At 44.8% G+C, this 24,163-nt stretch overlaps 1 protein-coding gene across 5 annotated transcripts in view; it reads right to left on the reverse strand.

Moving 5' to 3' along the window:
• The window catches only part of SUCO (SUN domain containing ossification factor), a 1,613,753-nt gene that overhangs the window by 808,651 nt on the left and 780,939 nt on the right, over positions 1-24,163 (reverse strand). For all 5 annotated transcript variants that reach the window (XM_069641200.1, XM_069641197.1, XM_069641195.1 and 2 more), the window contains one exon: positions 17,873-17,938. In XM_069641200.1, coding sequence (XP_069497301.1) covers positions 17,873-17,938 — 66 coding nt within the window. The remainder of the gene's footprint in view (positions 1-17,872; positions 17,939-24,163) is intronic.

Here is a 24,163-nt window from a genome sequence, read left to right on the forward strand (position 1 = left end):
ACGACTGAGACCCCGGAACAGTGAGACCTGCAGAGCTGCACAGGAACAGAAGTCATCTGCTGCATCTTTTCTTCATCTTTAAAAGGTACTGTAAAAGGTCTGAGAGATCACTTACCTCTCACTGTAGAGTGCTTGCAACATCTACAACTCACAAGTCTAATCAGATTGTGGCCCTACATTTGATTCTTCTTTTCATCAAAGACTCCTAAGAACTTGTGCAAAGACTTTTCCACTTACTTACGCTTCATCCTATACAAGACTTTTGCTCATTGACTTTGGCTTAGCCTATTGAATTGTATGACTCTTCTTGGAGAATCCAAAAGCATTTGCCTGCTTAAGAATATGTGTGGTCTCTTGTGTTCTAATAACCTTTGCCTTTTACCAACTTTTAAGAGTATTCTAAATGTCAACAGTAAGATATTAATGTCCCCAGCACCCTAGTTATTGAAATCACCTGTGAGTGTACGTTTTGTCTGTGGGCCATCCCAAAAGGGTCTTTACTGATTCAGAAACTCAGAGTGTACAGTATTGAAGTGTATTTGTGTGTTACTATTCTAGTGCTCCCCTTTGAAGAATGCTTTACACCTGACTGATAAATACATTAATAAATTGTTTATGCAAGAAACCTTGAGTTTAAGAGTTTATTTGAATACCTGTAACTGTGAATCTTTGTGTAACTCCACTACAGTTCACATTTTCCCCTCTTGAGATAAGCCTGGCTGCTCAACACGCTACCAAAACTGTGTAGAACAAGCTTATACCAAAGGTTGGGTTGCCTATACTTGTAGTCAGAGTTGTGTGTAGTGGTCCCAGAGGGTACTGCATACAAACTTTGCCTAACAAGCTGTCAATCACATAGCAGGGTGGCTGTCCTCCAAGGACAGCCAGGCGGCCAATCACCTTTGGGTGTATTCCTGTAACCAAGGGGATTAAGCACAGGGAGTTTCGGGCACCTCCCTCACTTCCTGCCCCTGACACACATACTGGAGCCAGAGGCGGGCTTCACTCGTGAATCCCGCCAAGGACAACACGAACAAAGGGACCAAACCTGGTTTGGCGTGCAGAGTAAATCTCAAGAAGAATCTTTCCAACAAGAAATGACGAAAAAAGAAGACCGGCCCATTTTGACAAAATGGTGGGGTGTCTTACTGCAGTTGCAATTACAGCCTGCGGTAAAACACACAATGGTAGTAAAAAGTAAACCACTGCCACCAGCCATTCATTGTAGAAAGGGAAACAAAATGTTACATGAGAAACTAGACAAAGGGGATACTAAGTAACCCCTCTAGCACCCTATTGCAAGATGGTGTGTGCTGGTTCTAGAAAGTTACAAAATGTAAGTAAAGTCAATTTCACTTCACTGCTCTTGGAAACAGTAGTTTCACCAAGAAAAGGTATTAAAACCTTTAGGAAATCTAAGAGACTTCCCTGTGCCACTGCACTGAAGGTGCTGTGTGTCAAAATGTAAAGATGATGCCTATGGAGTTCGTCAGACTCCAAAGTCAAAAGAAACACAGAGAACACATAGAATTAAAAGTACAAAGTCCCAACGTTCAGCAAAAGAGCTGGGGTCGCCAAGGTGGGAGGAATTTAGCACTAAACTTGACAAAATGGGCACCTTGGGAAATAGGTTGACCTTATGTTTAAAATGGCAAGAAGGCTGTTGCGGCTATTCCTCTAATGGCGTAGTATATGTGATTTAGTCACGTTTGAAAGCCAAAATGTTAAAACTTAGTAAAGAACAGAATTGTGTTAACCTATTATCTGGAAATCATAGTTCTGACTTTTGTGGGTACATCTCTCACAGGGAAAACAAACCATCTTATATAACGGCATACCCCAAAAGTGCAATTGTTAAACAATACATAAGACTAAAGTTTAACATAAGTGTGGCATTGATGACCCGAGGTGCCCAATTAGGTATAGTACACTGTGATCTGCAACGTAGGCTATGTGGAACAAATGAAATGGAAACTATCGAGCATTTACTATTATGGTGTGAAAGCCTAGGGGGGCTTGCAAGCTAGCTACCTGAAAGCATAATAATAATGTCAATATGGAAGATTTAACATCCATTTGTGCTACGTTTTTAAATGGTTGTGATACTAACTTGATATTTTATTTGGTTTTATTTTATTGGAAGAAGGTGGAAATCTTTAACATTTTGATCTGACAATATGTTTTATCATCTGTATTGAAGTATATTTTAGGAGTTTTACTATCTTAAGTGTTTTGTACTATTTATTGAAAGTTGTAATATTTCTTTGTGATTAAATGTTATCCTGTCTGTTTCTGAATAATTGCAACAAAGTACAGAAACGATTGTAAACATTATGATGTGCCTATGTTTGTGTTGTATCTTTGTATATACAAAGCCTGTGTGACTGACGGTATATTAAATAAATAAAAGACATTCTTATCAGAACTTTGAACTATCAAGCCATGTGCAAGGCCTGGGAACCCATAGATGAACAATTGGGTTGGGTTTGGGGGAGGGCGGAGATTTGGGGGGGAATCAGAAGCGAACCACCATTTCAACCACTGAGGAAGAAACACTGTAGAAGACCTCTTCTGGTCCACTTTATGTTAGTCTTTTATATTACCGGTAGGGTCAGGCCTTCGATTAGATTAGGTTTGTAAGCCTTAACCTACGTCATTCTTCTTTTCTTTCATTTCCTAGGTACAACCCACACCTTAAAGTTATGGAAAGAGTGGACCACCTTTTTGATTCACATAAAAGTTATAGTTGAACAATGTTCTCTTGTCCGCTTTCGGAGTCTGACTTGCCACAAGTGATTTTATAAGTGAGATGTGAACAACCAGATACACGGTTGGGACCCATGTTAGTGAGACGTCTTAACCCAACGGCAAGACTACCAGAACGGGCCACACTCCAATCTATTGGTTTAGGCTTCTTTAGTGTGGAACTACCCAGTCAAGCAAGAAGGCTGGTTCCTACATGTCTCAGCATATCACCTCCCCCAGGTAGCAGTCTCAGACTTGCCGCATGTTGCAGCCGATGTCCTAGATCTCTACTACCGGGGAGAGATTCAAGTGGTATTACATACTGCTAGGACACAGAGCTACAGAGTAAAGTGGGTGACCTTTCTAACACCTCAAGTGGGGGATGGATGGGTTTCCTGGGGTTTGAAGAGGCTGGCAAAAACTTGACCCTGTGTGCTAAGAGTGAGGGGATGAAATACCCCTACATTACCCAACCTCGCCTTTACACAGAGAAATAACCAGAACCTGATAAAAGCCTTTGAAAGGGCTGTCCCTGTAAGTCAGGGCCCAGAACAGAGGGGACACTTTTCACGAACGAGGGCCTAATATATAGAGGGAGTAATGAGCAATATGGTATACAGAGAACCAATTGGTCATCCCCAGAAGCCACAGGAGTCTGGTCATGGAATTGGCTCATCCCCATCTCACTGCTGGCCACCAGGGCATAACAACCCAAGATTATTTTGTGGGCTGGCGTTTGCGCTGCCGTTTAGACCAACGTGGCCAATTCCAAAATGTGCCAGAAAACTTCAACCTCCCCAGAACTCCCTTACCACCTGTACCCATTATTGAAAACCCCTTTGGCCGGATTGCCATGGATATAGAGGAACCCTACAACCCTCTAAATTGGGTAACAAGTATATACTTGCAATTGTGGACTATGCTACCTGCTAGCCAGAGGCTTTTCTGAGGAGAAATACCACCAGCACATACTCAAGCAACTCATTCCTTTCCTGTCAAGAGTGGGAATTCTCAAACGGAATCCTAATTGACCAAGGCACGTGCTTCATGTCCCACCTTATGCAGGAAGTGAAGGAAATTCTTAATATCAAAACCGTGTGACGATCCATCTATCACTCACAAAGGAGTTCACTTTCAATCAAACTTTAAAACACATATTATGCAAATTGGTGGAGACAAATGGGAAGAATAGGGATTTCATAATACCCTGGGCCCCTTTGCATTCCAAAAACCTTACCTAAGCATCATTGTATATTCCCCATTTGAGCTTTTTATGTTTAAGAAACCAGTGATGTGCTGGACATGTCAAAAGAAACCTGGGACGAGAGAGGAAGCTCCCCTCCTATATATAAGCGGCCAATTAACTGAAATCGCACATGAAAGCAGTGAGGGAAAGTGAGGGAAATTGGTAATAATCACCTCTCCAGGGCCTAAGACCATCAGAAGGATATATGTGATTAACAGGCTGTAACTAGATCTTTGCAGTTGAGGACCTGGTATTGGTTCTGTTGCCGACCTCTGAAAATAAGATGGTCTCCTAGTAGTGGTATCCAGTGATAATTTGCGGTGAAAATTGCCGCGAGTTGGCGACAATGGCCTTAAAATGCACCCTTCAGACAATCAAACACATCTACTCTGAGATGGAAGCCCTCGAGAGACATTGGGCCTCATTCCAACCCAGGCGGTAAGGGGTTTACGGCAGCGTAAACAGCGCCGACCCTTACCGCCTGATTCCGAGGTCCCTTAGCGCCATGGAGGATTTAACACCTGCTTTCAGCAGGTGTTAAAATCCATGGCGCTAAGGGACCTTGTTGTTAATTACGCCACCGTAATTTACGGTGGCGTAATTAACGCCTTCCCCACTCCCATTATGCCCTATGGGGCAAAAATGGGAATGGGGAAGGGTAAATGGGGATTGGGGACTTACCGCCCCACCAACCTCGGAATGGGGCGGTAAGTCCGTCAACCACCATGGCGTAAACGTAGTTTACGCCATGGTGGTAAAGGTACGACCCAGGCGGTAACTTACCGCCTGGGTCGGAATGAGGCCCATTGAGTCGACCGCATCGACGCACATCGCCCTCTGCCGATATTTTATTTTACGAAGCAGATGAAGCTGGAAGGGAAGATATCAAAAGATGAGGAATACGTGGGAGGACACAATCCATTTGAAATACAATTATACCCTTCCTAGAATACTTGTGGAAAGAATTTTAGGGGGCAGGATTAAAATTCACCTACCATGCGTCTTTTACACAGTGACATTTTCACATGGGAACCCTAATGGTATGGTCCATATATGATCCATGGAAAAAAGGACTACTCGCTTATCTGGTCTCCCAACCTGATAGAAGGCAAAGGACCTAAATATACCACAAATCTATTGAAGATTGGAAAGCACACCCTGTTGGGCAAGGTACAGTCACCATGGCGACCCTCTTGGTAGAAACTGAAATTTAATTCGGGCTGATACAGGAAAATCTGCCAAAAACCCAAAAGAGGCATCTCCAAGATTGGTAAACCTGATTCCCCAAAGTTTTCTCTGAAGATTCAGGGAAAAACAAAAACGTCTTCCACTACATTTGTACTCCTCTTGGGGAGACAGTCAATCTAAAACCCTACCAAAGGCCTGAGGTTCACATGAGAATTGTTCAGGAAGAAAATAAGATGTTGCAGTTACGAGTCATAGAAACCTCTGAAAGCCATGGTTTCTCCCAGATTGTCCAGGTTGGCAAACCTGATGCGTCTTGGCGATTTTGCATTGATTTTCGATGCCTGCATTCCATCTCGGTTTTTGGTAACTATCAGTTACCTAGCATCAACAAACTAATCAAAAGACTTGGTAATGCCAGGTACATTACCACATTAGATCTAACAAAGGTTTATTGGCAGGTACCATCTGGACCACTCTAAACTAAACTGCCTTCGGTCCTGGTCCCAGTCACTGATCCCCTGGAACCCCTCTGCACTACGGGACTGTCTCTGTATCCCTACAGCCCCCCCCCCTTCCCCAGCACTTGTTCTGCACTTACCTTGCACTTGCCACTAGCTGGCCCTTTTTTATTTATTACTTTACGCCACTTACCTTTACTGCACTTCCCCCCCCTCCCCTTCCCCTTGCACTTTTCCCCCCTCCCCCACCCCTGCGCGATCTGAAGGACACCTGGCCTAGTAGGATCGTTTGTTTTTGTCTCCCCTTGTTCCTCCCCTCCCTGCCTCGTCGCGCCTTGAAACACCTGTGTATAGGCGCGTTACAAATATCATATCATATCATATCATATACCATCGAATCCTAGCAACAAAGAGGAAACTGCCTTTTCCACTCCTCAGGGCCCGTTTCAATTCACTGTGATCCCCGTTGGCCTTCATGGCACCCCAGCCATCTCCCAAAGGCTTATGGATAAAGTTCTAGGAACGTATGCGTTCGCAGAAGCCTTCTTGGATGACAGTGATGCATAGTAGTATTTGGGAGTAACATCTGCACCACCTCTATGAAATCACTAGGGCTTTTATGTAAGATGGGGCCCTGTGCAAACCTGAAGAAGTGTCATCTAGCCCAGAAAGCAGTAAAATACCTAGGATATTTAGTGGGGAATGTTTTTTATATAACCCCAGACCGAGAAAATTAAGGCAGTGGCCTTAACACCTCCCAAAAAAATGAAGAGAGAAATCTGAGTTTTCCTAGGGCTAGCAGTCTACTACCATAGATTCATACCAATTTTGTCAAACACCGCAGTTAATCTTATAAACAAGCTTAAGTATGCCCAACCAAATGAACTTGTCTCGACTCGCCAAGATCTGAAGAGCTGCAACGGGTTGAAAAAAGTTGTGTGCGGAAAATATTCTAAAAATGCCAGATTTCAATAGTGAGTTTATTCTACAGAGTTCATTCAACAGACTTATGCGTCCGAGTTAGGCCTAGGAGACGTACTTTCACAGTTGCATGATGGCCAAGAACACCCTGTTCTATAACATCAGTAGAAAACTGTTGACCTGAGAACAAACCAATGCAACTGTAGAATTAGAGGCTCCAACTATCAAATGGGCTGTTACAAGCTTTCAGCTTGACCGGGTGAAAATGTTGCCTCATTACTGACCACTCTCCCCTTACGTGGATGTATCCAAGGGAAGACACCAACGCCAAGGACATGAGGTGGTTCCTAGATTTACAAACATTTTGTTTCACACTAGAACACCAAAAGACGAAGGAACAAGATAATGTGGACTTCCTCACTCGCTAACCATGGTCAATTAGAGGAGGGCTTCAAGTCAATGGAAGGGGTATGTGACAAATCCAGGGAATTTGTCCCTTCTCTCCAAGCGGGAGCAACCCTAGTGCCCTTTGGGACTAGGGAGGCGAGCCTGCTAAACCACCCCCGTAGGCCACAGGTCGAGCAGGATCCCACTGAGGGCGACCACCCCGCCCCTTTTGGTGAACAAGGAAACGCCAGAAAGAAATTGCATTCATCCTCCCTCAGTTGAAAATTCCCATATGTTTGTTGGCTATATGGGGATTGAGCAGTGTAGTTGTACTTATGAACCTTTAGAGATGACTTGCGTGGTTTTAACACCCATTATGAGAAACACAGGATCAATGGAATTACCAATCTTGTTTCAGCTCGAATTATAGAGATGACGGAGGAACAACATCGAAGAGAGGGAAACGGAAAAAGGAAGTAAGACAGGGGCGAGCCACGAGAGTGGCAGCCTCCTGGAGGGCAGAACTAAGCAGCAGACCAACGCCGGTGGCATCCGGAGCGGAGCAGCGAAAGAGTCAGCAGAAAGCTGCTGTTAGGCAAGATTGTATGCAGTACCATGTGGGAGACTGCACCAGCCTTGTCGTCTTGGCAATAGTTAACCCAACCTTTAGTATAAGCATGTACTACACAAGTTGGTAGAGTGACTGAGCAGCCAGGCTTATCTCAAGAGGGGTCAATGTGAGCTGTAGGGTTATAACAGAGTTTCACAGTGACAAGTATCCAAATAACACTTACACTCAAGGTTTCTTGATTAAACAATAATTTATTAATTTAACAGTCAGTTTGAATAAGCCTTCTTAAGAAGGTAGCAAATATGTAACACTTAAATATACTTCAAAATACACACTCATTTGCAAAAAATCAGTAGATACCCTTTTGGTATGGCACACAGACACTTCCTACATCCCGAGGTGACTTCAATAACTAGGACATTGTGGACATTGATATAGCAATGGTACATTTAGAGGCAATACTGAGGTTGGTGTCAAAAAGGAAAAGGTTAGGGAAGGAAACAATGGTTAACAAGTTTCTGAAACAGGTAAGAACTTTTGAACCCCCCAATGCAATGTAGATTAACCCTTTCACGGCTATACAAGTAAAGAATGTATGACTTTTGGAGGGACAGATCAAAACACAAAGTCAGAGGTTAGAAGAGTCTTCAGGGAGCCAGGACAGCCAATATTAAATGAGCAAAGTCTAGGGGAGCTGAGGCACTTCTTGAAGGTAAGTAAAAAGTCTTGCACAAAGTTATAGAGAGTTTTGTAGAAAATAAATCACTGTTGGACCACAGGCTAGGAGGCTTGTGGAGGGCAAGGCTGCAAGCAAATCTGCAAAAGTGAACAACTGAGAGCAAGCAAGTTACCCAACAAGAGGTAAGTACCCCTTAGTTCACAGTACCTTAGGTCTGAGGAAATTGGTTCCAGCTGGCTTCTGTTCCTGTTGTAGTATGGCAGATCCTGTTGTTCCTGGGCCTCTGTCATGGGGACAAGAGAGAGGATGTCTGGGGTCTCCTGCACTATGATTCAAAGGTCAGTGGCAGCAATGGGCAAAGTTCAGATCAGCAGCACTTCGCGGTTTCAGCTTCTCACGAATAGCACCACCGCGGTTCTTGGACACCTTGTGGACATTCCTTGCTTCTGGGGTCCAGCACTCTTTTGAGGTGGGTCAGGCTTGTTCAGCCCTGCTTCGAGGGAGTCCGGAGGATCTTCCTGTAGCTCGGGTGGGTCTTAAAAATGATGATGCACTTGATTCTGGTGTTCCTCTCCCTGGCACTTGGTTCCTGCAGCAGAAATGGAAGTACAGCCAGCAACGAGAGGATTTCCAGATAAGTTAGTCTTGGGGTTGATTGGTTTCACCAACACAAGGGGAGAAGTCGTCCTTTTCAGGGCTGCTCTACTCGAGGCGAATTCGGAGCTTCAGCACTGCAGCAGGGCTTCACTGGGCAAACCAACGGTCCAGGAGTTGCAGCAAGTGTCTCTTCCAAGTTCTTCTTCGGATTCCTTCGTCCGGTGGTCGACTCTGCCTTCCTTGCAAAAGACCTCACCTTTTATGCAAGTCTCTCCCATTTATTCACAGCCTAGCTGTCACTCACACTGCAAGGACAGTCAGCCAGCCAATCACCTCTGGGTGCATTCCTGTAAACAAGGTGACTAAGCACAGGGGGTCTTGGGCACCTCCCTCGCTTCCTGCCCTGCCAGACACGCTGGAGCCAGAGGCAGGCTTCAGCACTGAACCCCACCAAAGACTAAACGTACAAAGGGACCAAACCTGGTTTGGAGCTCATAGTAAATCTCAAGAAGGACCTTTCCAACAAGAAATGGCGAAAAAAAAGAAGACCAAGGCCATTTTGCCAAAATGGGCACCCATGGGTGCTATACTGCAGCTGCGAATGCAGCCCGCGGTAAAAATTAATTGTAGAAAGGGTAACATAAAAATGTTACATGAGAAAGTAGACAATGGGGATACTAAGTAACCCCTCCAGCACTCTAGTCTGTGCTGTGTCTACAAAAGGTAAGTAAAGTCAATTTTACTTTACTGCTCTTGGAAACAGTAGTTTAACCAAGAGAAGGTATTTGAACCTTTGGGAAATCTGAAAGACTTCACTGTACCACTGCACTGAAGATGCTGTGTGTCACAATGTAAAAATATGATGCCTATGGAGTTTGTCAGACACCAATACCAAAAGAAACAGTGTTCAAATCAAAGAAAAATACATGAGAGAGTGAGAAAAAGGTCTCACTCTCTAGAGGATAAAAATGAAAAGCCCCAAAGTCCAGAAAAGGAGCTGGGGGTCGCTAAGGTAGAAGAGAATTAGCACATTTCTGAGAATTCTCCCCAACAGCTGCTAATGCCAGATCCGTCTGGAGACTGTCAGGCTCAAACGAGCAAACCGTGAAGCACCACCAGATCGAGGGACGGGTATCTGGAGCCTGTGGATCTTGGACTGAAGGAAGCAGACGCAGAGAACCTATACAGGGATCACAGGGAGAGGCCGACCCACGGTCTTACATTAGCCAAAGAGACCACCTCCTCGACACAGAAGGTACACAGCTGTTCATGGGAGCGGGGAGGAGGGAGGGAAGACCCGGTAAAACCCCATGACTGAGAAACTAGAAAGCCTTCAGCAAGGCGTCAGCCAAGTTACCTCAAGAACGGGTGAGAGACCCAATACAACAAAGTAGGGTGAGAAGTCAAAAGACCCTTGGGCAGGGTGAAAGTCAAGCAACCCTATGAAAGGACAAGAGACATACAAACGCAAAGACAGTTGAAAGAAACCATATTGCAGACTTAAGGTCTTACCATCCAGGTAGGAAAGTTAAAGACTGTCGTACACCAAAACCAGAAAGATCCAAAAGACATTCCTATCTGCAATTTGAACTATCCCACTGGACCCGAGGCCTGGGAATCCATAGATGACCAATTAGATGGGGGTCAGAAGCCAAACATCATTTCAACCACTGAGGAAGAAACACAGCACATGACATCCTCTGGCCCACTTTATGTTAGTCCTTTAGATTACTGGTTGGGTCAGCACTTAGGTTAGATTAGGCTTTTGGGACCGAGGACGGCGGTTAGGTTTAAGACTTACGGACAAGCACCAGTTATTCATTTATTTCATAAGCTAGGGCGAACCCACACATTAGAGTAGACCTTCCATTTGATTTAATTAAAAGACACAGTTGAAAAATGTTCTCTTGTCTGCCTCTTAAGTCTAATTTACCACACACTGTTGTGTGATATTCAAGATCTTGGGTGTTTTAACGATTGTGAAATGTAGGTTAAACATTCGAAAGCACAAGTCTTTGAGAGAAGTACTTTATTCCTTCAGTGATTTGTATTGCTTCCAATACAAATCACATGAATGGAAATTTAGATAAGTCATGAGCAAATTGTTATCATTATTGACAATATAAGTAGGTCGATACACATTTCTGCTTGCTTTTTCAAGTCTAAACTGAGCTTAGATTAAAAGATTCCCATTTCCTAGGTTTGGCCTTGTCAAAGGGGGATGGGGACCTCTCTCAATCTGGTGTAAGCGGCCTACAAGGGGAGCGCAGGAGCTAGACCTACCCTAGATGTGGTACGAAGGACTTGAGAGTGACACTTGTCCTCAGCATGGGTGGAGCTATGTATGTGCATTCTGTATTCTGTCTCTGACCCAATGCCTTTGAGCTGCTCTCCTGGCCAGGTATATTTCAGGTGGTTTCCCAGACTCATGAGTTCAGAGCAGCCTGATGTACTAACACAAGACCCAGACAGCTTCAAGCTGTGCTTACAATAAGTAACTATTTCAAGACTGCAATCATTTTAATGTTATCAGCTATCAATTTACTTTAGAGGGGAAATAGATTTTCAATTGTTTACAATGTTTTACTTATTAGCAAAAGTAATGGCTTTATTTTACCAGCATTTCTTCATTATAGCTATCAACCTCTCCATGTTGTAACGAGGGTCCTCAGACTTTAAAATGCTGGTCAACTTGAACTTTCCATTGAAAGGCATTGAACTGGAGGCAAGTACATTATGATTGCTGAGCCCTGAAAATGATCGATTGTCAGTTTGTCAATCCAGATGATGAAATTCTAGCACTATTAGTAGAATGTCTGTTATGTTCAGTGCACAGGCTTACCTGAGGATGTCAAAAAATATTGGAGGAAGCAGCAACTGGACATATTCTAGGATTTCAGGAGCCCAGCTGATAATTTCATGGAATGTGGATTTGGGTGCATTATCTGCTGGTTCTGCTGTATTACCAGATTTTGGAGTGCAGAGACTCTACTGCCATTCTCAGTAGATGGGGCCCTCCCGAGGGCAGGGACCGGCTAAACAGTAGGGGTCGCCTGGCCATAGGGATTCTGTACCTTTTCAAGAACCTTTTGAGAGTAGGGAAACCTTGCCTAGGTAAATGGAACCTCTCTACCCTCCTCCCAATGCTGAAGGAAAGCATATAGGTAAACCTTTAGAGAAGCACCACATTGCCATTTTCTTTAATTGTTTCATTTTTTTTAATTAAAAAACATATTGGATTAGTCTTGTGACATTGTAAACTTGATCACACACTGTAGTGAACTTTTTAGGCCTTCGCCTTCTCTTAAGCTACGGGAAGTACACGGTTCATACCACTGGCTCTACAAAGGAACCAGGAATGTTTTATTGCAGGCATATTATGGACTTGAACAAGCATGAGGAAATGCACAAAACACTTATTGGCCCATTAATGCATAGTTTACCAGTGATAATAAATGTGCCTTCAACATTTACCTGCATTTTCGATTCACATGATTTGTATGGAACAAAATATAAACCACTGAAGAAATAATAGCATGTGTCTCAAGGTCTTCACAATTTCTCACATTTTGAACCAATATTTTTTAAATTGGTAAAACACCCTAGAACTCAATATCGCACACTAGTGGCACAAAGCTAGCGTTCCATAATGGATTCCCTATCTGTTCCAACTTTTGAAAGCCTAAGCAGGTTGCCTTTATAAGCATAAAGCAACCAACATTAAATACATATATCCAAGCCAACCACTAGTTACTGTACTATGCAAAAGCATGAGAATCCTTAAAGAAATATGGTTTTACCCTGTATGCAAATCCTCTAGAAATAAATATCTATTGCATTGGCAATTTTTCAAACAGCAAGGTCATGGTGATTAGCCAGTGTTAGATCCATCCTTTTTTGTATACATTAAAGACAATGTAAGGGCCAATATCAGCATCAAAAATCATATCAAAAAATGACAGCAGTTTGCTTCAAAGCCACTCACTTTCCCCAACTATCAGTTGTTCCCACACCTACTTAGATTCATTTTAAAAAGAAAACAGAGTTTAGGATTGGGGTAGTAAGATGCTGTGCATTATGTTATGTTAATAATCTTTTAAAATACACCAAATCAACAGTATAGCACAGAGTGCTGTGAGGAGCCAGGAATGAGACGTGGACACAAGGGATTCATGGTTTCGGTCAAATACTTATTAAAATAAAAGGGGGTGGGGAAATGCCTCTCTCTCCCTGCTCTAAGAGGTGTTTCCCTACCTAAAGCCAAAACTAGGTCTATTAATGTAAGAATGTCCAAAGCAAATCGTCCCATGTCCAACGTACTATTCTGGCCCTCACATTCTAACAAAATAAACTCTAAGGTGAAAAAGGTAATGTCTTTGGTTTCGAGTGGTTTATAAATGTTAAAAAAGGAAAATGCCCAACTCCGACACAAAAGTTTCACAACGATAGAATTCCTTATTCAAGAGGCTAGGTCCCTCCCCTGGATTTCTCTTCACTTTGTTGTATATTTTAAGATAACAGTTCCTTGGGTTTCTGTTGTTCCACAATACAACTGATACACAAAACAACTTGGCTCTTTGTCTTGTTAGGATACCTGGTGTACCCACCTGCCAGGATTTCACTCCTCTTCTCTTTGGTTTAACACAGCCTTTTGCCAGTTCTGAAACATCCTACTCTGGACCCCTTTTTGGTAATGTATTTCTTAAACACTGTTCAGTTTGTACTTGCCTGGTGTGTCCCCAACCAGGAATTTCTTATGTGAACACACTTGCAATTGCTGCGTATGAAGGTATGATTGGTTATTTATAACGCGCTTAATACCCAGAGGTTTCTAAGCACGGACCCGGCGATCGAACCAGTGTTGCTCTGTGTCGTCTTGCTTTCAAGGCGAGCACGTTGCCCTTGAGCCATCCTCCCATGACCGGTAGACTCTCCTGCCAGTGTTTTCTTAAATACACACACTTGCATCTTCAATTTGCCTGGTGTCTCTCCTTCCAGGGCTTTTCTCATGGGGACTCTGCACACATTTCCAAACGTAATATCTTCTTGTATTTGCTTTATGTAATACTGTATCTGCCTGGTATACTATCCTGCCAGGGCTTTTTCTATATGTGTATTGCATACACTCACAGACTTTAATGTCTCTTGCTTTTCTTCCGTTTATTCTTTCAACAAAACGCTCACTGGCTTCTTTTCTTTCAAGCACTTTATTTGCTTCTTTCCCAATTATGTGCATGTGGCATGGCTGCCAATACGCCCCAGTGTCCCTGCTTCCTTTTCATGGACTCACCGGCTCTTCCTGGTGTACTTCCTTCTTCCCGCGGCAAGCTGGTGGCGGTCGTTCAGCTCCTCTTCCCGTCTCACTGCCTTTGTTCCTCGGCTTTTCTGACTCTTGCAGTTCCTGCTGAGCTCTTCCACTCCTAGTCCAGTGTCTGAGGTAAACGCTGCCGCTCAACAACTGTGAACGGCCAGGGGCCCTGCGCTGGCTTCTGGCGTCCCTGCAGGATGTTCTCTCTCGCAGACAGCCCTACTGGTCTTCCTCCTTGAGGCGGATGGCTCCACTACACTCTCCGCAGCTCCACGGACTCTCGGTCCAAACCAAGAGAAGCAGCCTTCTCACTCCAGCAGCGCGCCCCAGTCAGTGTGGCTGCTGTTTAAATCTCCCGGCTACAGGTATGCACTCACAACTAGAGCACAGCCTGTACTCTTCATCTTTTCCGCTCTGCTTTACTCGGTTTATCTTCCTTGTCCCAGTATCCTTGTGGTTATTGGAATGGTAGTCCATTCTTGGTGCTTTACATACTACGTTTCGGTAAGTGTTCGTTAAGGGCAAGCCAGCTCTGAATGACTTGCAGGTATAGTCGGAAAAAGTGTTTTCATGAGACGTCCAAATAAATCTTAAGAAAAGGTCTTCAGTATTCCTCCCAGATGGACACGAGGGGATGTGTAACAATATGCCATTAAGGCATTGGGTGTGGATGAAGTATCCTCACGAGAGGAAGGGGAATACCATGTCTTGTCTGATGGTAACCTGCAACTCCCCCTGAGGTCGTCTCCCCCATATGATCCTCCCTCGTATAGCTGCCTCTGGGTCAGGATCAGGTAGTAGCTGCTGTCCCCTGGCCACATAGGGAGAGGTCACAGCCGGGAAAGGAGTGATGACACCATTACATTCATCACAGTGCCTAGACGTGTTAGTAGAGTGGCATATTGTGCTCCCAGCAGGAGTATCCAAGCCCTTAAGTCTGCTATGGGAAAGAAAATTAGCAAGGGGAAAAAAGAGGAAGGGAAAGCAGGACAGACATTATAAACTAGAGGGGATGGGAATGCACTAGGGGGAGCAATGTTTTGTGATATCATGGGTGCGAGTCTGTCCTGTTCGGTGGGCCACAGTTCTGTAAATAAGAGGAGGGTATGTCCCAAAGTGTTGGTTTCCAAGTCAGATATGGAGAACTGTTAGTTAGCATACAACGCAATGCCAGATGCATAAGGACAGTGATCGGAATTGGAGGGGCGCCAATTGCCATTTAGCTCCTGGAAGAGCTAAGAGTGCACCTGGTAATCTCTTGGAAAGTCCAAAGCAGGTGCTGATTTCAGCACCTGCTTGACTAGCCCCCAGGGAGTGTGCAAAAATCACTGTCAGCCTCACCCATGAGCTAAGACAAAGGTTACTTCCAACTTAAACAGAGTAAGCGTGCCCCTTCTTAAAAGCATCACACAGCAAGAAATTTGACAAATTGTCATAACAGCTCCTGCATTAGCGACAATTGCTTTTCTAAAATGCATGCAAAATTTTAAATGTGTTTCCTTAAGCTCTGCTTTTGAAAGTGGAGTCGGTTTCACTCCTTTTCTCGCAGGAAAGCAGTGGCAGTACTGGTCAAAACATTTTCTTGCAGTACTTTAAGGCTTTAAAATTAGTTCAGGAACTGCTACAAAAGGCAATGCAAGCAATTACTGCAAGAAGCCCTATTTTGTGTCTTTGTAAAAGTTTGTTACAGTGTATTGCTCAAAATGGATAAGCGAGACTAAAGAAAGTACAAACGAACATCGACTTTTACCATGAGTTACAGACAATGCACATTACAAACTATGCCTCTGATTACAGCCATCCAGTTGCCTTAATTAGACCTTACACTGCATCATTAGAAAGAGTTTAGTACTGAAGTTGCCTACCCCTTTTATCATTCCAGCTTCTGTAAAACACAGTAAAAAAATGTGCCTTCTGCGACTCTCCCAAATATGCATTCAGTCCAATACATGGCAAAAGAAACGTCATGTGGGACCAGCGTTTTCATGTTAGAACACCTGTCCAACAGGTTGTCAGCGATCAACAATCCCCTCCAACGCAAGGATGCTGTACCTAGCCCCGCAGAGAAATCACATAATGAATTAGCTGATACCTTTTTAAAATAAAAATGTTAATTAATATTTTGGTGCCTATTGATATATGATAATTTCGCCATTTTTCTGCAGCCACATCCTGAGTGGTCAACCAATTTGCACATATTTTGTTACCCGGTGACCTTTCTAGTGGGTTAATGCACCTGTTGAAGACGTCTGAAGTATAATACATGTGTCTGTGGTTTGCATCACAGCAGGTATCGCCCAACTATTCATTCTGCCAAGGTCATTAAAAACTGTGCTGCTATTAGTTGGTTGACCAACTCCTGCGATAGAATTTGGATTTAGTCATGTAGTGGCTCCCGACTACAGCACACATCCCGGCAACTAGTATATTCAGCACATGCACCATGAACACATATTTCAGTTCACGTTTTACCCTTAAGAGCAACCAGACTAACTTTTAAAACCTTACCCTATATTTTCACCTAAAAGAGACAGCAGCAGGAGAGGACAATATGGTAGCAGAGAACGAGGCAGAGGAAAGAAACATGTGGCAGTCTGATGCACTAACAGAAATTGCGATCTAGTTGCATAGTGATGGCAGAGAAAGGTAGTAACAAAGAGAGGATGGCCTAAGAATTAAAGAAAAAGGGAGGAAATACAGGGATACATGGTCTGAGTCCACAATCAACAGACAGTCAGCAATAGAGTGCAATAGAAAATAACATAGCAACAGAAAGAAGGTGAGCATTGTGCACACATTTTTGGGCAGTTATCACGGATTGTAAATAAAAGCACGTTCCACCATGACTGCCTTTATCTGTAAAGCTTTTTTTCCTGAGCAGTTTATGACCTGCACATTCATTACACATTCAGAGACTTTAACAGCACTTGGGCCAGGAGAATAACTCCTCGTCAGAGGGAAATCCTCGACGTCCAGCTTCTTGAATCTGAATTTCGGCCCCTGTGAGGGACATGGCAGTTTGTTGAGACAATCCTGAAAAATGTGGAGGCTTATTTACAGTGCATCTCTATGCATTATATCCCAGGTCACAGTTCTGAATGTTAATTCTAGGGCTGCCAAACCGGATCAGGAGTGGCGTAGAAAAGGTTAGTGGTAACAGAAGGTAAAGGAATTGAGTAGCCAAATTAGTACGGTAAAGTTGAAAAGTTGAAAAAGCCTGGCCCCTTGTTGCCAAAAAGATTATTAAGTAGTTTGTTCCATGTCATGCTAGACTTTTAGTTCACGGTGAGATAAGGCAGTGCCTTAATTGGCCGGAGACTCTCAAGTACAAAGATATATGGCCATCATTAATGATAAAACATACCCTGAGGTCCCGGTGCAGGCTGTGCAACCAATGTATGTCATTCTGTATGCAGTGACAACCTGGCACACTTCTGTGTGAAATGTTTGAATGTGTGGGTATGTTTCTGGCTCAGGGGTGGTTTCTATAATGCTAGGGTGTCATTGTGTTCCTAGGTGTGTTGAATTTATGCACGCACAAAGTGAAGAGCAACATGCACCTCTACTTGTTATTTAAGCCCCAAACTTCTTCCAGCAGCCAGGCTCTGGAGACAGGAAAGCTTTGAAGAACTACAGCACTTTTAACTGAGGGTGGGGTTTACACTGTGGCTCCTCTTGGAGTTCAGGGTGAGGAGATACCTGTGGAGAGGGAAGAACATACTTTGCATTGACCTAGATGTTGTTCAATTGTGTTGTTTAAAAAGACACTTACTTGTTGCAGAGCCCAGGAGATTTTTTGATGGTTTATCGTCCCTTGTGTTGTAATCCAGAGGGTAATCTAATACAAATAGAGAAAAGAAAATCTATAATGGGTGAAATGTTAAGTTTCAAAGAGGCATTTCTGTACTTCATGGACTTGCCTTCGGAACCATAAAATAATAATACAAATCGGTGTACAAATGATATGTCTCTTACTTGACTAATAGTAGGAAAAGTCCTATTTTATCCATAACCACTGACTCCAAATCATGTCATTGTCTTTCAATAGGGACACCAATATCCAGAGCTGGAGACAGCACTGATGCATCTGGTGGAACATTAGCAACTTCCAGATTACAGGCTGCACCAGAACAATTTCAAAAGAGGAGTAAGTGTGGTTGCCTGCATTGGAAATCTTTCTTATGTAGAACAGGGTCACCTCTGAACAGAAGCAGAGGGTGTTGCGTACAAGTGTTCAAAACAGAACCTAGAGAGCTACAAACCAGTCTTACCATGATAGACAGACAACAGGGCTGTTCAATTATAAACAACAGCATAAACCCTCTTTGGGTTGGCGTGAAGTACTAGGTAACACCTAAACATGTGCTTGAAACAAAATAGCTCAAACAGCAGATGGGTAACTCTTTAAAATGTATGGATTTTGTGTTCTACTTGTTTGCATGTTTTGTTGGATTAGCGTGCACTAACCCAAGGCTTTCTGGAGTGTTTTGCTAGTTTCTCAGTATAGGCGTGGTATGGTGACATCAAATTGGGGGCGAAGGAAAATCGTTTTGAGGCAGTTGCTTACTTTATAGGTTTCACCCTCAAATAAAAGCCTCAAATCACATCTCTGAAGTGCATTTGGTGCACAGCATTCTGGCCTCGGTTGGTGCGAGGAGCATGGGTTTGGGCGCAACATTCAGCACATCATGGGGCCCCCTGCAAGCTCTGTACTGTAGGAACTGCTCCATCTTGCAGAAGACCACCTGCGCAATGCAAGTTAGTCTCCCTGATAATTTGATTTAAGCTCAGCCATGGGTAATCCCCAAGGAGGCACATCTAGAAAATGGCGGTTGTGTTTAAACCGCTCTGACTGCACGTGGGGAACGCACTATTAAGAACACACATTCCACCTTCTGATCCAAAAATCTTTCCAGTTTTCCTAGAGTCTGGACGTGGAAGCCTTAGAAGAACTTGCTCGTTAGGGAAAACTGGTTTTGACAGGAATTTTACCGGCTGGAAAAGCAGACTATGCAAATAAACCACTTCTATTGCTTTGTAGTCCGGTATTGGCACCTGCCATTTGCTCAGTACGGTAAAAAAGACTATGTTACATTGCATATTATTCACTCTCCATTTAACAATCAAGTATTTAATTGATAGACGAACAAGTTACTTCTTACCTTGCAACGTTCTTTCGACGGGATGTTCCTCCGACGTATTCCTCATCTTAGATATCTCCTTCCAGCTCTGCTGGCCTCGGCAAAAATTTTCACTAGAGGGCGCTGCGCGTCGACGTCCTCCGAGTCGATGTCCCTCGACAGCCGCAGTATCGACGCCGACGTCATCCTGGCTATAAAGGCCGCGCGCAGCACCCGTTGCTCAGTTCCGTTTTGTAGCCCACAATAATGCTTTCTGGACTAAACTAATCACCCTGAAGGAGCGTAAGCTGCAACAACAAGGGAAGTAGAACTGCGGGGATGGATGGGAGGGTCGATGAGGAATACGTCGGAGGAACATCCCGTCGAAAGAACGTTACAAGGTAAGAAGTAACTTGTTCTTCGAAGGGATTGTGTCCTCCCGACGTATTCCTCATCTTAGATAGGCTCCCATAGCAGTATTCTATTATTGGAGGAGGGAGTACTGACTTCATGCTGTCTTCTATTGATGAATAGAATGCAGTACAGCCCTTCCAAACCTAGTCTCTTGACTGGAGGAGGAATCCAAGTTGTAAAATCGTGTAAAGGTATGGACAGACGACCATGTAGCGGCCGCACAGATGTCTTTAACCGGCACACCTCTTTTGAGGGCCGATGAAGCTGCAATACCTCTGGTCGAATGAGCCCTAAGGTTTTGAGGGGGCTCTTTTCCTGCCAGTTTATAACATTCCAGAATGGCTAGAATGATCCATCTGGAAATGGTCTGCTTAGTTATTGGTAACCCCAGTTTGTGACCTGTGTAACCTACAAACAGCTGGTCTGCCTGTCTTATCCTGGCTAGTCTACTGATGTAAAAACTTAAAGCCCTTCTAGGGTCTAGCCTGTGTAACCTCTCTTCCTCTTTCCCCGGGTGAGGAGGAGTATAGAAAGATGGTAGGGTAATCTTCTGAGTGATATGAAATTCAGAAACCACCTTTGGGAGGAAATTAGGCTTCACTTGCAGGACAACTTTGTCTTTGTGAAAGATAGTGTGAGGGGGTTTACCAGAAAGAGCTTGTAATTAGCTCACCCTTCTAGCAGATGTAAGTGCTATTAATAAGACAGTTTTAAGGGTAAGGAATCGTAACGAACAAGAATGGAGTGGTTCGAAAGGTGTGCCCATCAGGAAAGTTAGGACTAAGTTTAAATCCCATAGGGGAACTTGGAATGGTCTTGGGGGATAAACATTGGTTAACCCCTTTAGAAATTGTATTACCAAGGGTAACTTGAAAAAGGATGGTTCTTCCGCAGTGCGCTTAAAGATGGATAGCGCTGCGAGATAGCCCTTAATGGTGCCAACTTGAAGGCCTGAATTTGCCAAATATAGTAGGAAAGACAAAACCATTGGTGTACCACATGAAAAAGGGTCGATATTCTGTTCTCTACACCAGCTGCAAAATCTGTTCCAACGGCAGCGGTATAAAGACTTTGTTGCTGGTCTCCTTGCCGAAAGCAACACCTCCATAACATCATCAGGGAGGTCCCAAACCTTGTACCTCAGCCTTTCAGAAGCCAAGCGTGAAGGTTGAGGGTTTTGATGTCTGGATGGAGAACCTGACCTCCCTTCTGTGAGAGTAGGTTCTCTCTGAGTGGAAGTCGAATTGGAGGGCAGATGGACAAGTCTAGAGGGTCCGGGTACCACGTTCTCCTGGCCCAATCCGGGGCAATTAGGATCATGGTTCTCCGAAATCTTCTCAACCTCCTGATCATTTGAGGAATGACAGGGACCGGTGGGAACGCGTACAGAAGCGGAAACTCCCAGTCCACTATGAACGCGTCTCCCAGAGCTCCTCTCGGGGGAAATTCATTTGAGCAGAACCGATCGCACTTCCTGTTGAGGTTGGTGGCGAACAGATCTACTTGAGGGGTTCCCCAAAGGGCGAAGATCTCTTGAAGGACTTCCTGAGCTAGCTCCCACTCGTGGGAGACTATGCTCTGCCTGCTCAGAGTGTCCGCTGTCAAGTTCTTCTCTCCGGCAAGGTGAACTGCCGATAGAGAGATTCCTTCTTGGATTGCCCAAAACCAGAGCTGCATTGCCTCTCTGCACAGGGGCAGTGATCCTACGCCTCCTCTTTTGTTGAGGTAGTGCATGGCCACCATGTTGTCCGTCATTATCAGGACTTTTTTCCCTTGTACAGCTGGCAGGAACGCCTTCAGCGCAAGTCTGATGGCTCTCAGCTCTAACAGGTTGATATGTAGTCTGGACTCCGATGGAGACCAACGACCGCTGATGGTCAAGTCGTTGGCGTGGGCTCCCCACCCCGTGAGTGAGGCATCCGTGACTACTGTTATCTCAGGCCAGGGTTGCCAAAACTGTTCTCCTTTCAGAATGTTCTCCTGACAGGCCCACCACTGAAGGTCTCGAGCCACCCTGTCGGGAACCTGAAGAAGATCGGTCATTCTCCCTGAGAATTGTGACCACTGAGTCCTCGGTGCCCACTGGAGGGATCTCATTCTCAGGCGAGCCTCTGGCACTAGGAAAATGCAGGATGCCATGAGGCCTAGCAACCTCAAAAAGTCGAAGGCTGGGAGACGTTGGGCATATTTGAACTTGGTAACCATCTGTAGAATATCTAGAGCCCTCACCTCTGGTGGCGAGGCTTTTCCCAGGGAAGTGTCCAGGATCGCTCCTATGAACTGGAGTCTCTGCGATGGTATCATTTGTGACTTCTTTAAATTGAGGGAGAAGCCCAGTCTGTGAAGGGAGTGGCACACGTGATTTAGCTGGATCTGAGCTTGTTCCGAAGAAACAGCCTTGATCAACCAATCGTCCAGGTAGGGGTAGACGTGAATCCCTTCCCTCCTTAGACTTGCCGCCACTACCGACATTAACTTGGTGAAGACCCTTGGGGCGGAGGTCAGCCCAAATGGCAGCACTCGAAATTGATAGTGAGAGTTGCCAATTGCGAACCTCAGGTATTTCCTGTGTTTGAGATGGATAGGCACATGGAAATAAGCGTCCTGAAGGTCCAGAGATACCAACCGGTCGTGGAACTGAAGGGCCTGGAGGATCTGAGAAAGAGTGACCATCTTGAATTTGTCTTTCCTGAGGAATTTGTTCAATTCTCGCAAGTCCAAGATGGGTCTCAGTCCTCCGTCTTTCTTTGGAATGAGAAAGTAAGGGGAATACCAGCCCTTGTTCCTCTCCGCTACAGGTACCGGTTCTATGGCACCTTTCTCTAGCAGGTCCAAAATTTCCTGCAAGAGGAGCGAATCTGGAGCTTTCTGAGAGCTGATCCCCGGTGGATGACTCTTGAGGTATACGTAGGAAAGGTAGGCAGTAACCTTGGGCAACTGTCTCCAATGCCCAAGCATCTGACGTGATAGCCTGCCATACCGCCAGATGTGGAGTCAACCTGCCTCCTACCCGTGTCCTGTGAGGGAAGTCCTCAGAGTGGTTTTGGGGCGGCTGATGCAGATGCTGATGGTAAAGAGGCACCTGCTGTTGCTGCGGCTTTTGAATATATCTCCCCCGTCCACCTCGGGTAGTTCTTCTTTGTCCCCTGCCTTTGAAGTCTGCAGTTTCTCTAAACTGTCATCCGCCTTTTTCCCGAACAAAGAAGAGCCATCGAATGGCATGTTCAAGAGCCTGGCTTGCACATCTGGGGCAAAACCAGACTTTCTCAAGCAAGCGAATCTCCTGGTTGTTGTACTTGCCGCCATTGCTCTGCTGATACTGTCAGCCGAATCAATGCCCGTCTGGAGGGATTCGCACATAGCGTCTTTACCGTCCTGAATAATATTCAGGAACGCATCCCTTTTCTTCTCCCTCCGGGATGCAGTCAGCCGCTGTAGAAGCACACTCCCAAAGTGTATGGCTGAATCTAGCAAGGGTGCAAGTTGCATTAACAGATTTTAACGCCATGCTACATGCTGAAAAAACGTTCTTTGCCATAGTATCATATTTTTTATCGTCCCTGTCCTGTGGGACGGTAGGATAAGCCGTCTTGACATCGGTAGAGGATGCTGCCTGTACCACCAGACTTTCTGGGGATGGATGTTTAGGCAAAAACTCCGGGTCTGTAGAGGATACCCTGTACTTTGTAGACAGTTTTTTATTTACTGCCGGTACGACATCTGGGGTTTCCCAGTTTGTCATAATCTTCCTCTGAAGAGCTTTATGAAAAGGCACCACAGGATCCTCCTGTGGGCCTTTGTCAAGAATATCCGTGAGGTCATCTTGTTGGAAAGATTGTGAGGGTGCAGACCACCCCATAAACTCTGTGATCCTGGCCATTAAGGCTCTAAAGGGGGTTTCAGCATGCTCCCCCGGGTCTGGCCTAGCAAACTCCACCTCAGGGGAGGTGTCTAACCCACTTGCTTCATGTAAGGAATCATCCTTTAACCTGTGTTCTTCAGAGGGAAATTCCTCTCTAATTGGGGTTACAGGTCCCTGCAACTCAAATGTGTCTTCCTGTTCAGACAATTCACCCTCTTCCATAGTTCTCAATTGTTCTGAACTCATAAAGGGTGTAAACCCCATTTCCAAAGCAGAGGGTGCCGAACTTGTCATAATCAGCCTCGAAAACGTCGATGTCGTCGACGCCGAAGGCTTCGAGCGTGGCGTCGAAAACAAAGGCGGAGGCCTCGAAGACCTCGACAGAATTGGAATTCTGCTCGACAATCTCAAAGCCATCGACGTCGAGGACCTGGGGATAGTCACTGGGTGTGTCGTAACCGTGACTTTTCTTGGCGTCGACACCGGTGTCGAAGCTGGCGTCGAGTCGACAGACTCGTGTGTCGAAGGTCCCTTTGACAACGGCGTCGAAGACATCGACCTTGACGTCGACGGAACCTTCGTCGACGGAACCTTCGAGGAAGGTCATAGTCCTACTCGAGGGTTTGTGACGCGCTCGAGAGGTTTCCTTCGCCGGGTACTGCGACTC

Source organism: Ambystoma mexicanum, chromosome 1q (assembly GCF_040938575.1).
Source record: "Ambystoma mexicanum isolate Mex_15411 chromosome 1q, UKY_AmexF1_1, whole genome shotgun sequence".
In the NCBI taxonomy this organism is placed as follows: domain Eukaryota; kingdom Metazoa; phylum Chordata; class Amphibia; order Caudata; family Ambystomatidae; genus Ambystoma; species Ambystoma mexicanum.